The sequence below is a fragment of the Ahaetulla prasina genome, chromosome 11 (assembly GCF_028640845.1).
Source record: "Ahaetulla prasina isolate Xishuangbanna chromosome 11, ASM2864084v1, whole genome shotgun sequence".
In the NCBI taxonomy this organism is placed as follows: domain Eukaryota; kingdom Metazoa; phylum Chordata; class Lepidosauria; order Squamata; family Colubridae; genus Ahaetulla; species Ahaetulla prasina.
This window is the reverse complement of record NC_080549.1, coordinates 29,117,791-29,130,212: the sequence shown is the minus strand read 5'-3', so window position 1 is coordinate 29,130,212 and position 12,422 is coordinate 29,117,791. Positions and strand designations below refer to the sequence as shown.

Here is a 12,422-nt window from a genome sequence, read left to right as displayed (position 1 = left end):
TCCTTCTTCCCTCCCGTCGCGCCGCCTTTTGACGCCTTTCCGACATCGCGGATCGGCCATGAAGAAAGCGGTGGCGCTGGTGAGCGCGGGGCCGCCTTCGCCCGGCGCCTCTTCGGTGCCCGGCTTCCTGGCCAAGCTTTGGGCCCTGGTCGAGGACCCCGGGAGCGACGACGTAATCTCGTGGAGCCGGGTGAGGGCCGAGGACGCATGCGCAGAGGCTCTCGCGGGGCCCGGATCCGCTCCGGCCTCGGTTGCTGCTCGCCGCGAGGCCTGCGGCCAGGAGGGGCGCGAGGCCCCGCAAGCCCGGGAAAAGCCCTCTGGCTGCCATCGGAGGACGAGGCCTCGGCCGGGCGCCTGCGCCTCTCCTCTGTGGCCCCTCGTCTCCCCCGGGCTTGTTTCCTAAAACTTGGCCCGGGGGCCCTTGTGGCCTTGGAAGAGAAAGGGAAGATTCGTAGCTGCGGGTTGAAATGAGAAGCCCGTGGCTCTCGCGGCCGCTTCGTTGCCCAAACCAGGCGGCAGCATCGCCAGGGCCAGGAAGGCGCGGGGACGGTGGGGGGGGCGTCGCTCTCACAACTGCCGCCGTTTGAACAGAGAGCGACCCTCCCCCTCCCAGCGCCTTCCTGGCCCTGGCGGTGCTGCCCCAAGGATCCCCTCGAGGGGGTGGCTGGGACTCGGGTAAGAAGGCCGGGAGAGCCGGCTGCAAAGCCGGGGAAAAGCAGGGCGATGATGCCAGGCAAGTCGGGGGAGTTGCCGGCTGAAGTTCCACTTCCAGAGGGGCGTGGGGAGAGCCTGGCCGCAAGAGAGTGAAGGCCTCGGGCATCGCATAATGAGGCCTGAGCCCCGGAGGTCTTTGCGCGGCTTGGAAGGCGAAAGCGGCTGCTTAGGGTGCATCCTTGAGAGTAAATGGATCTCCGTGGCCATCCACATCAACAAGCAGAAAAGGTTCGGCCGGTAACACCAAGTCTGCCGCCTCTCCCCTTTTGACGTGGGCGTTTCTGGTTGTCTCCTTGTTCGTGTAATGTATTTTCGGATAAGTGGTATGAGAAGGGCCTGTGGCAGCATTTGAGTGTGTTAGGCCATAACTGGGTATACATCTGTATGCAGGTGATGCTCTCCTCTTGGCAAAGAAGCCAGATGACTTGCAGCAAAAGTTATGTAAATTATATATGTATGTAATACATAACTTCGTTACATTATATATGTATAATGTAACAAAGAACATGAAGCTGAAAAGTAATGCACCAAAGGCCATCAAACCTTCTGTGTAACAGGGAAGGTGGGTGATTCTAAATTAGACCTAATAACCCCAATTTATTAAAGTGGGAAGAACAGACTGGCTAATTATTGCCAATCAGTTTATTATGCATAATTGGAAAATTATGTGAAACTCCTCTGCCAAAAGTTTCTTGATAGGGTGGTCCAACAAAACAAAAACATACATGGATTTAGGGTTAGAGTTCTCGATTGTAGATTAGTGTCTTCCCCTCAGCAAAATATACCAGTCCACCAAAAGTTTCTCTAGAAAAGTGACATTAATTTCTGAGGCATTTGGATGAAAATTAACAATTTCCTCTGTTGATTGCTGGCTACTCCAGTTAATTATGATGTTGCATGAAGGCACCTCAGTGGCATAATTACAACTGCTAAAGTATTCAAACAGATGATGTTCTGTTCCTCCGCTATTTGATTTTATACATGATATTGTGTTGACCCTTAATAGAGCTACATTTTATCCCTGGCAAAATCAATTTCCATTTTTATATATGCTGAAAATATTGTTGTTATTGTCTGTGTTGCAAGTGGGGCTGGGTCAGCTTCCACCTGCTAACATCTTTGGTTGACCTGAAATAGTTATGTGAAACTAAGGTAGTTTATTTACAAGGTGAAATGCTAATCAATTGACAACTACCAAATGGAGCAGGTGAAGACTTTTTACTATCTAGACATATACTTCCAGTTGTCATCTTCCTGGAAATGCTACTCTAAACTTTCTTAGTGTGCCTGCTTCCTAATGCAATAATTAGATACACAACCTATAGGAGCAACAAGTACTGTATGCACTCACAGCAATCAAACTTCTAAAAGCCCAAGTGAGGGTCCTTGATAATCTCTGAGTTTGGCTGTTTTCTTGAAGACATTTAATTACCCAAACTGGGTAACATCATCAGTGCTAGATGACATCAGTGCTAGACACCATCTAGCACTGATGATGTGTCCTAGTTGGGTAATGAACCGTCTACAAGAAAACAGCCAGGCTCAGAGATCGCCAAGGACCCCTCATTTCAACCCTGAGTTACAATTTCTCTCCCTTAACAGGAAAAAGCCCAAGTATTTGCTGTATCATGAATAGTCTTGCATTTCTAAGAATACTTGTGGGTTTAAGGCAGTCCAGTCTACATTTTTGAGATCCCTGCTTAGTGCTAGTATACTTCTGCTGCCTAAAGCTTGGGTGCATTTCAATCAAGGATCACCTACTATTCTGCCAATTGAAATACTGGATTGATACAGTTTCAGGGATGAATCTGTAGCTCAAGACGCTGCTCTCCTTGGAAGAAATAACTGCCCTGTCTGATGTATTGGAGCCCCATTTTTTTATCCATACTCAGCCTGATCTGGAGAGAGCACAAACGGAGAAACTTGACTTGGATCCAAAGAGACAGAACTAACACTTTATATCTCAACTACAGTGAGCGCCTCAATCAATCCTTATCTTCTTAATGGCCAGCATTAGGAAATCTCCAGAATGATAGCAACATTTTATGCCATGATAATGACAATCAAGATACTGAATCAAACTCTATTTTAGTTATACTTATATATAGTTATAATTTTTTTTATTATATTATAATTTGTTAAATTGAATAGGTTTGAATTACAGAATGTTTTGCCAGAATGTGCTGTTGAAATGTGGCTGCTGATACAAGTAGCACATTGTGGAAATAAAGCATGCATGAAAATAATGAGGTGTCAACTTTGTTATCTCCACAGCCATCCATTTCCATATCCTCAAGTGCAAATGGGGTAGGCTTTGGCTGTGGCTCCAAACCTGCCATCTTGGAAAATTTTGACCTTGCTTGTAAATGCTGCTGGCTGGCCTCTTACTCACAGAATATATTTGTAGGCAGATACATGATACATATTTATTGTATCACTAAGGGGTATTAGTTGGGATCCTAACTGGATATATTTCTGTATACAGATGATCTCTTCTTGGCAGAGAACCCGGGTAACCTCTAGCAAATGTGGCATAAGTTGTACAGTGCAGTCAGGAGTATGAATCTGAAAATCAGGGCAGCAAAAGTCAAGATGGTTCCGCTTGACTGAAAAAATGGACCTCTATCAGAGCAATAGATGACTTTACATCCAGTCCTAATTTAGTGATTGCAGTATAGGACATGGCAGGAGCATGCAGTCTATTTTGAGGAAGGAACGCTAGTCTAAATAAGCAGCGAGTACAAGGTTCCACTTTGTTCTCCAGAACTGAGAGTTTAATATAGAGAAACAGAAAAGGAAATTGAATATGTTGGGAGTGAGGAACTTAAAAATAATGGGGTCAGGAATAAAGGGGTGCTAAATGAATGTGAATCAAGTGCAGAAGGGAATAGTATAAAAGAAGTAGGATACATTACAGTGGGTTGGTTGTATAAACAATGAATTTGAATTGTGTGGAAAAATATTTAGAGGAAAGCAAAGGCTGTGAAAATTGGAAGAAGTTGAGATTTTCAAAAAGAGACTGGGAAAATTGAATCTCTTCCCCCCCGCCCCCCATATATATTTGTTTTCTGAGGTTTTCGCGGGTGTTTGTATGTAGGTCTTTGGTTATTCGGGTTTTCTCCCGTGTAAAATTGGAAGTGTCTTGGCGATGTTTCGACAAAATCCCATTCGTCATCTTCAGGCTGGGTGTTTACAGCTTTGTGCTTCTAGGAGAAATACAGCTGTAAACACCTAGCCTGAAGATGACGAATGGGATTTCATCACGTCCAATTTTATGCAGGAGAAAACCCGAATAACCAAAGACCTACATACACACACACACACACACACACACACACACACACACACACACACACATATATATATACATACACACACACACACACACACGTAAGTCTTGGCATTTTCGGGTCTTTTCCCGTGTAAGGTTGAGAATATCTTGGCGACGTTTCGATGAGGTCTCGCTCATCATCTTCAGGCTGGTGTCTTCGGCTTCGTGCTTCTCGAGTAAAGAGTGGTCGGAGCTGCCGTCTCTATAAATATTGGTGGGGAGGTGGGGAATGTTGCTCTGAGCGGGTTGGTTGGCTGTGTGGTTGCATCCTGATTGGTAGATGGAGTGGGTGTTTACAGATTAGTCGGCTGTTTCGTAGCATCCTGTGTAGGTTGTGGTCCTGGTCTTTTGTTCCTGAGCTTTGGTGTTGTGGCCTCTGAAGTTCTGTGATGTGATGTCTTGAGCAGATGGCTGTGATGCAGCATCCCAGGCTCTGGTTTGGCTCCGAACATTTCATTAATGTTCTGAGGCCTTATAATATTTCTCTAAGTCTAAGGGAACTCTTAAGTATGGGCGGGTTGGTATTCACCTCAACATAGGATTTGCTAAGAATACTACTGGGTTCGCACATAGATCTGGATTAGTCTTCCTGAGAAAATTTTGATTATATCTGCCCTAGTTTTGCTTTTAATGCTGCTTCTAACGTGTCAGAGAAAGAGGCCAGCTTTCCTCTTGTGAATCTTGTGTATGAGCAATTCCCATATCAGTTTTATTTCATGAACAGCCTGCTAATTCATAACTGCAAGGGTTCTTTTACTCCTGGTCATGTGGCTTCAAGAGCTGCCATATTTATTTGGGCTATTTTGCCAGGTAATGCTTTTGCTTCGAAGGCAAATAGGATTTGAGAAATAGAAGATTAGGGGTGCATGTATGTGGCTCCCAAGAATTCCTGGCCAAGGCATAAGCAGCTGATGGTAATCCCCTGGGCTGCAAATGCAGATCACTTGGATCCTGGGGCAGGTGCCTGAGGCTGAACCAGAGTGGGGGGTGTGTGTGTGTGCGTGTGTGTGTGTTGGTTCCGCCTTCCAAGATTCAACTCAGAATTCTGAACTGTGGCACATTGTCAAATCACAGCGTAGCTTTTTGCTAGGTGGAATGGCTTGGAAATTGAAATTTTAGGTCTCTTTTTTTTACTAGGTTTTTTTGGTACATTTCTGTTTGTGTAACATAGCTTCATTTATTCTTTAGGCAATATTGGGGCTTGGGGCAGATTGGGGGGTGGTCGATAGATTAATAATAGATCCCACCTTTCCCCCACTCACCCTATTCCCTCCCTCTTCATCTTTTAGTTAGAGTTGAGTATTTGTATTTTTATAGTTGTCAATTCACAAAGCATTCCTGACTTGCTCTTGAGTGACAATAGTATTGCATTTGTATTGTTTATAGATGGTGTTTAGTTTTTAACTTTTAATATTATAAGCCATCCAGCTTTGCCCTGTGCTAAGATGGGCAGTCCAATCAATAAAACACTTTACTGTTTATATAGCATAGCATAGCATAGCATAGCATAGCATAGCATAGCATAGCATAGCATAGCATAGCATAGCATAGCATAGCATAGCATAGAATAGAATTTTTTATTGGCCAAGTGTGATTGGACACACAAGGAATTTGTCTTGGTGCATATGCTCTTAGTGTACATAAAAGAAAAGATACCTTCATCAAGGTACAACACTTACAACACCTAATGGTACTCATAGGGTACAATTAAGCATTCAGAAAACAATTTCGGTATAAATCATAAGGATCTAAGCAACAAAGTTACAGTCATAAGTGGAAGGAGATGGGAACAATGAGATTAATAATAGTGCAGATTTAGTCAATAGTTTGACAGTGGGGTTTTTTTGTGTTTTTTTTTTTTGAAAAAAAACAAACCCACATACAAATCATTTTGAGCAAGATATCAGTCAGGTACATAATCAAACACATTTCAAATTTCACCCCCTCATTGTATTGTTTATCCAATATATTTCCTTTTTCCTCTTAAAATTTTATTTACTTGCATATGTCTATCAAGTCTAGTCCCCATATTTTTGCCCCCTTTTTGCCCCTCCCTTTTTCATTTCAAATGTGTATTTCCGCCACAATTCCCTTTCTTTTCATTCCTTATAATCACTATCTATAATCCTCACACTTCACAAAATACAATAATAATTATCCCTAATTTTATCAAAAACAGACCAATATCAAAAAAGAAAAAAGAAGAACAAGGTAATAGCTATTAATCTCTCATTCATTTAAATCTCACCTTTTAGTTTCAGAAAGATCTCCCTTCCCTTATTATTTCATAATCCAATTCCAAAAAAAAGTAGAGTAAAAACAAAATATAATCTGAAAAGTTCTCTTATAAATTCCATTCTCACCTTCCAATTTCAAAAAGGTCTCCCAACATTTTTTATTTCTTCCTTAATCTTAAAAAAAGAAATCAATATGCTTTCATATTTCAAAAAGTTTTGTTCATAGCCACAGCTTCGTCACCATTCTTTCCTTATTCAGTAATAATTTCCACATTATCTATTCTTAATAGAAGAGCAAAATAAAAAGGAGCAAACATTTCTCATTTCTCAATAAATTCCATGCTTATATTCTATTGGAAGTTTTATATCAAGTTATTTCAATTTCATTACATATGCTTAAAAGTTTCATATTTCCTTAGTTTATTATGTGTCCCATCAATTAAAAATCCAAAGCTCACTTTTTCAGAAAAAGACTTCTTATATCTGGAGGCATTTTGTGAATCAGTTATAGCTTTAAGGACATTAATAACTGCAACAGTTGATAATTCTTAGCTGTGTAACTCTAAAATGAGTGAAAGGTGGCTAGGGCCGAGGCAGGGCTTGCTGGTGGGAGCTCTGCTACTGAAGCTCAAAACAAAACATATCCAAATATTATTTATTATTTATTTTATTTTATTAAATTTTTATACCGCCCTTCTCCCGAAGGACTCAGGGCGGTGTACAGCCAGAAATAAAATACAAGATATATACAATTAAAAGGAATTAAAATATAGCAATTACTAAACGGCTGATAGTTAAAAATGAATTTAAAATTTAAAATATTAATAAAACCCCAATATAAAATCAAACTATTATGCCAGTCCCGCTTGAGTAAATAAATATGTTTTTAGCTCACGACGGAAGGTCTGAAGATCAGGCACTTGACGTAGGCCAGGGGGGAGTTCATTCCAGAGCGTCGATGCTCCCACAGAGAAGGCCCTACTCCTGGGGGCCGCCAGCCAACATTGTTTGGCGGACGGCACCCTGAGGAGACCCTCTCTGTGAGAGCGTACGGGTCGGTGGGAGGCATACGGTAACAGCAGGCGGTCTCGTAAGTATTTATTATTATTATTATTATTTTATTAGATTTATAAACCGCCCTTCTCCCGAAGGACTCAGGGCGGTGTACAGCCAAAGTAAAAAGAAACAATATACAGTTAAAATACAATTAAAAAGCTTATTATACAGTCTGGCCGAAATTAAAATAATTAAGAATCTAAAAAACCCCAATTAAAACCAGAGAGAAATTTAGAATTTAAAACTACAATTTAAGAAAGCCCCGCACGAACAAACAGATATGTTTTCAGTTCGCGGCGAAAAGTCCAAAGGTCAGGTATTTGGCGTAAACCAGGGGGGAGTTCATTCCAAAGAGTGGGAGCCCCCATAGAGAAGGATCTTCCTCTGGGGGCCGCCAGCCGACATTGTCTGGCGGACGGCACCCTGAGAAGGCCCTCTCTGTGAGGCGTCTGGTCGGTGGGAGGCATGAGGTAACAGAAGGCGGTCCCGTAAGTACCCAGGTCCCAAGCCATGGAGCGCTTTAAAGGTGGTTACCAGAACCTTGAAATGCACCCGAAAGGCAACAGGAAGCCAGTGCAGTCTGCGCAGGAGAGGTGTCACATGGGAGCTACGTGTGACTCCCTCTATCACCTGCGCAGCTGCATTCTGGACCAACTTGAGACACAGAGTGCATCTCAAGGGGAGCCCCATGTAGAGAGCATTGCAATAATCCAGGCGGGAGGTGACAAGAGCGTGAGTGACTGTGCATAGGGCATCCCGATCAAGGAAGGGGCGCAACTGGCGAACCAGGCGAACCTGATGAAAGGCTCTCCTGGAGACGGCCGCCAAATGATCTTCAAACGACAGCCGTGCATCCAGGAGAACACCCAAGTTGCGCACTCCCTCCTTTGGAGCCAATAACTCGCCCCCAACAGTCAGCTGCGGCTGCAGCTGACTGTATCGGGGTGCCGGCATCCTCAGCCACTCCGTCTTGGAGGGATTGAGCTTGAGCCTGTTCCTCCCCATCCAGACCCGTCCTAAGCCGGGTCCTAAGCCATGGAGCGCTTTAAAGGTGGTAACCAGAATCTTGAAGCGCACCCAAAAGACCACAGGAAGCCAGTGCAGACTACGGAGCATAATGAGGGAGAGGGAGAAAGATGGTTCCAGTGGCTGCTGCAGATAGTTTTCTACCACCGTGTGGGTAAATTCTGCTGAGACACTTCATCTCCTGGCTCCATAGAGACAGCTGGAGGTGGATTGCTCTGCCATCATTCTCTGGTTGTATTAGTGGGTTCTCTTTATTTAAGAGATAGAAGTCGCATCTCTCCCAGTCTGTTCAGTGCACCTCCAATATATGCTACTGGGTGAGGTGTGCTAAAATAATAGACCGAGTGATGCCACCGAGTAGTACATCTTGACATCTTTAGTTACTCTTTCTTACTGTACTTGTTTTTTTCTTAACTTTTCTAGAATGGACAGAATTTTTGCATTTTGGATGAACAGAGATTTGCTAAAGAATTGCTTCCTAAGTACTTCAAACACAACAATTTGTCTAGCTTCATACGACAGCTCAACATCTGTAAGTATCAGATTCTATCTATATTTTTGTTTTTTTCGGCACCCAGTGTCCATTAAAATGGAAAAAAAAAAACAGACCCAAACCTTCCTCTACCTAAACTGTTGAAAAATAAACACACCAAATTATTTAAATATTTAACACCAGAACTGGGTTTATGCAAAAGGTATAATATTCACCTACCGTACAATAGCTATAAAGCAGTATGTGGATTTTTTAAAATTTGCATTTGGGATATGAAGGAGCAACTTCCTCTGAAAGGTTCCTATAGCTGCTTTAATAGGGGCCCCAGGAGGCCTTGCTCATGTAGGCCACACACGGTTGTTTGCTATGCTGGGAGGCAGCAGAAACACCATTTACACGTAGCTATGCCAGTTCCATAACCATGTCCATACAGTGGCCTTTGAAGTAGCTGCAGGAGCCTTGCAGAGGATGTAACTGCATGTCTTGAGGAAATGTATAATACTGACAGACTTTGAAGTGCCCCTTTCAGAGAGTTTGCATAGCTCTGTTACCCGGTTCATATAAACCTTCGTAACTGTAGGAAGTAAACTTCAGGGTAGAATAGCTACATGGAGGTAGCAACTACAGCCCTTAACCACACCCTGTTGTATTGTGTGCTCATTCTAAGACATGCCCACTTGGAGTTATATGTGGCATATCCTACATAGGGATGCCATGGTGGCACAGTGGTTAGTTAGCATGCAATACTGCAGGCTGTTTCTGCTGCCTGCCTGCAGTTTAGAATTCGAGGCTCCCCAGCTCAAAATTGACTCAGCCTTCCATCCTTCTGAGGTTGGTAAAATGACCCAGATTGTTGGGGGCAATACACTGACTCTGTAAACCGCTTAGAGAGGGCTTGAAAGCAGTATGAAGTCTAAGTAAGATATAAGTCTAAGTGCTATTTCTATGCAAGGAAAAGTGCAGTGCGTTCCAGGCCAGATGTGCCTTTAGCAAAGTTGTATTTAAGAAGCCTGGTTTGAAATCCCTGCTTGGCTGTGGAATTCAGTGTATAATCTTGGTCAGTCATTCTGTTGTGGGAAATAAAAGTACAAAGTCCCATATGTCAGTCATCTTGAGGTCTCAGACAGAATGAATAAATAATTGACAAGCAGATTCTTGACAAGAGACTGGTATAAAACCTCCAGCCCCAAAGAGAAGCAAAAGAATGTTGGATACTTTCAGTTGGTGGTCATGTATCTTTCAAAAGGCAGAGGAAGCCCTGGAAGAGAGTCTGATGGCCTTGCTCACTCTCGGTAATTGGAGAGGGCCCTCTTTGGTTTGGGGTTTGACGTTATCAGTGCAGTGTGCTGATCATACTCAGCTTTCCATCCTGCTGCAGAACTAGATGCACTGGAAGTCCTGGAGACTGAAGGACTGGTTGGGGTGGAGCAGACCTGGATGGAGTTGCTGTTGCTGTGGGTTTCTTTGGGCTCCATGGAGGCTCTGAAGGAGCAGGTTCGCAATCTGGGGGTCCTCCTTGGACTTGGGGCTCCAGCTAGACAGATAAGTGGAAGCTGTGTTCAGGCTTGGCTGGTATGCCAGCTGCCTCCTTCCTTTCCTGGATCAGGAGAGATTGAAGATGGTGACTCAAGATAGCAATTCACACCTTGTAAACACATGGTAGCCATACTGCAATTTGTTATAGCTGAGGTTATGCCTGAAAACCCTAACCCTGTTATTAAAACACAGCAGCCTGCAATTACTGCAGGTTCAAGCCCGGCCCAAGGTTAACTCAGCCTTCCATCCTTTATAAGGTAGGTAAAATGAGGACCCAGATTGTTGGGGGGGCAATAAGTTGACTTTGTAAATATACAAATAGAATGAGACTATTGCCTTATACACTGTAAGCTGCCCTGAGTCTTCGGAGAAGGGCGGGATATAAATGTAAATAATAAAAAAATACGCTAAAAGCTGAAGTTGCTACAGAGTATAGCTACTCCGGAGGCTGTTGTAACTAGCTGCTTAGGCAGACTAGGACTTGGTTACCGGAATGCCTCTGAGCTGAGTCCATAGTGCTGCTGGTTATCTATTAAGTTCTAAAGAACCGGGGTTCTTGGCCATGTGGTATGGGAGTGTCCCTTTGTTGCACAAGTATCAGTTCAGTTCTTACCCTTTCACCATTCAGAAGTGGGATGAAAACAGTTCTCTTCTGTGGCAATTTTGGAGCTTGGAGTTACAGTGATTGATACAGATACAGTCTTGAGGTTGGAATAGGCTTCTGTTAAAAACAGACCCAGGAAACTACAGACCAATCAGCCTAACACCAATACCGGGGAAGATACTGGAAGAGGAAATAAAAAAACCCAGATCTGCCAACATCTAAAAACAAGTAAAATAATAACTAGAAGTCAGCACGGGTTTGTTAAAAACGGATCATGCCAATCCAATCTTATTTCATTCTTCAACATAGTGACTAAATTAGTAGACCAGTTAAGTACTGTGGATATAATATATTTAGATTTCAGCAAGGCATTCGACAAAGTAGACTACTTCTTGGTAAGGTAGAAAAAGTAGCATAGATAGCATCATCATTAGATGGATTTGTAACTGGCTGAGAAGCCGTGCTCAACGAGTAGTCCTTAATGGTGCTACGTCTACATGGAGGGTTAGGGTTAGTTGTCAGTTAATAATTGAATAACTTTTAGCATGAATTACGGCCTTACAACGTCTTCCCATAGAGTGCACCAAGTCTTTTAGTTCTGCAGCTGTTAAATCTGAAACCAAGATTGAATGATTGCTTCTATTAACTGGGTTTTATTGCTGGGTCGCTTCTGACTAATAAGTTTCTTTAGTCAGCTCAATAGATTTTCAGTTGGGTTAAGATCTGGGCTATTCCCAGGCCATTCCAGCAGTGGAATATGATTATCTTGAAACTCCCCCCAAAAAGTGGTATTAGCCATCAAACCTCAACAATTTTTCCACAATTTTGGCCACTACTGTAGCTCATTCTGCGAAGCAAATTTAGTCATTTCGGTTTCAAAAACTCAAAAGAATCCCAGGCTGTCTTGTAAGAATTACACATCTTCCCTCCCTTGACTTTTCCCTGGTGGTATCCAGATTTTGTTCTTACATTGGTCTATTATCACACGGATCTCTTCCTTTTGAAGAAGGAAGAAAGAAAATGGTTTTATCATATCAGAATGTGACCGCTGTAACTCTTCTTTTGAGTGGGGAATTTGTACCTAACTAAAGGAAAATGAAAGAGTTCAAGTGAAAGTGGGCTTCTCAGAGACACAAACACATTGAATATCCTCTGATGTTGTTACAGATGGCTTCAGGAAAGTGATTGCGCTTGAAAATGGCATGATAACCTCTGACAAGAATCCTACCATTGAATTTCAGCATCCGTTTTTCAAAAGAGGGAAGATTGATTTGCTGGCAAACATCAAAAGAAAGGTACTGTTTCCTAGAGTGCCACTTGATTAAAATTTCTCTGTTCAATACGATCATGTTTTACCTGGTCCATTTTCTGTTTAAAGCATTATGAGCAAAACTGGATTGGACCTTGACTGATCTCCCACTCCCC

At 42.9% G+C, this 12,422-nt stretch overlaps 1 protein-coding gene across 1 annotated transcript in view; it reads left to right on the top strand.

The window, feature by feature from the left end:
* Nucleotides 1–25: 25 nt before the first annotated feature.
* The window catches only part of LOC131204945 (heat shock factor protein 3-like), a 57,307-nt gene continuing 44,910 nt past the window's right edge, over nucleotides 26–12,422 (top strand). Inside the window, exons 1-3 of the mRNA XM_058196644.1 lie at nucleotides 26–190; nucleotides 8,788–8,896; nucleotides 12,165–12,292. Coding sequence (XP_058052627.1) covers nucleotides 59–190; nucleotides 8,788–8,896; nucleotides 12,165–12,292 — 369 coding nt within the window. The 5' untranslated portion in view covers nucleotides 26–58. The remainder of the gene's footprint in view (nucleotides 191–8,787; nucleotides 8,897–12,164; nucleotides 12,293–12,422) is intronic.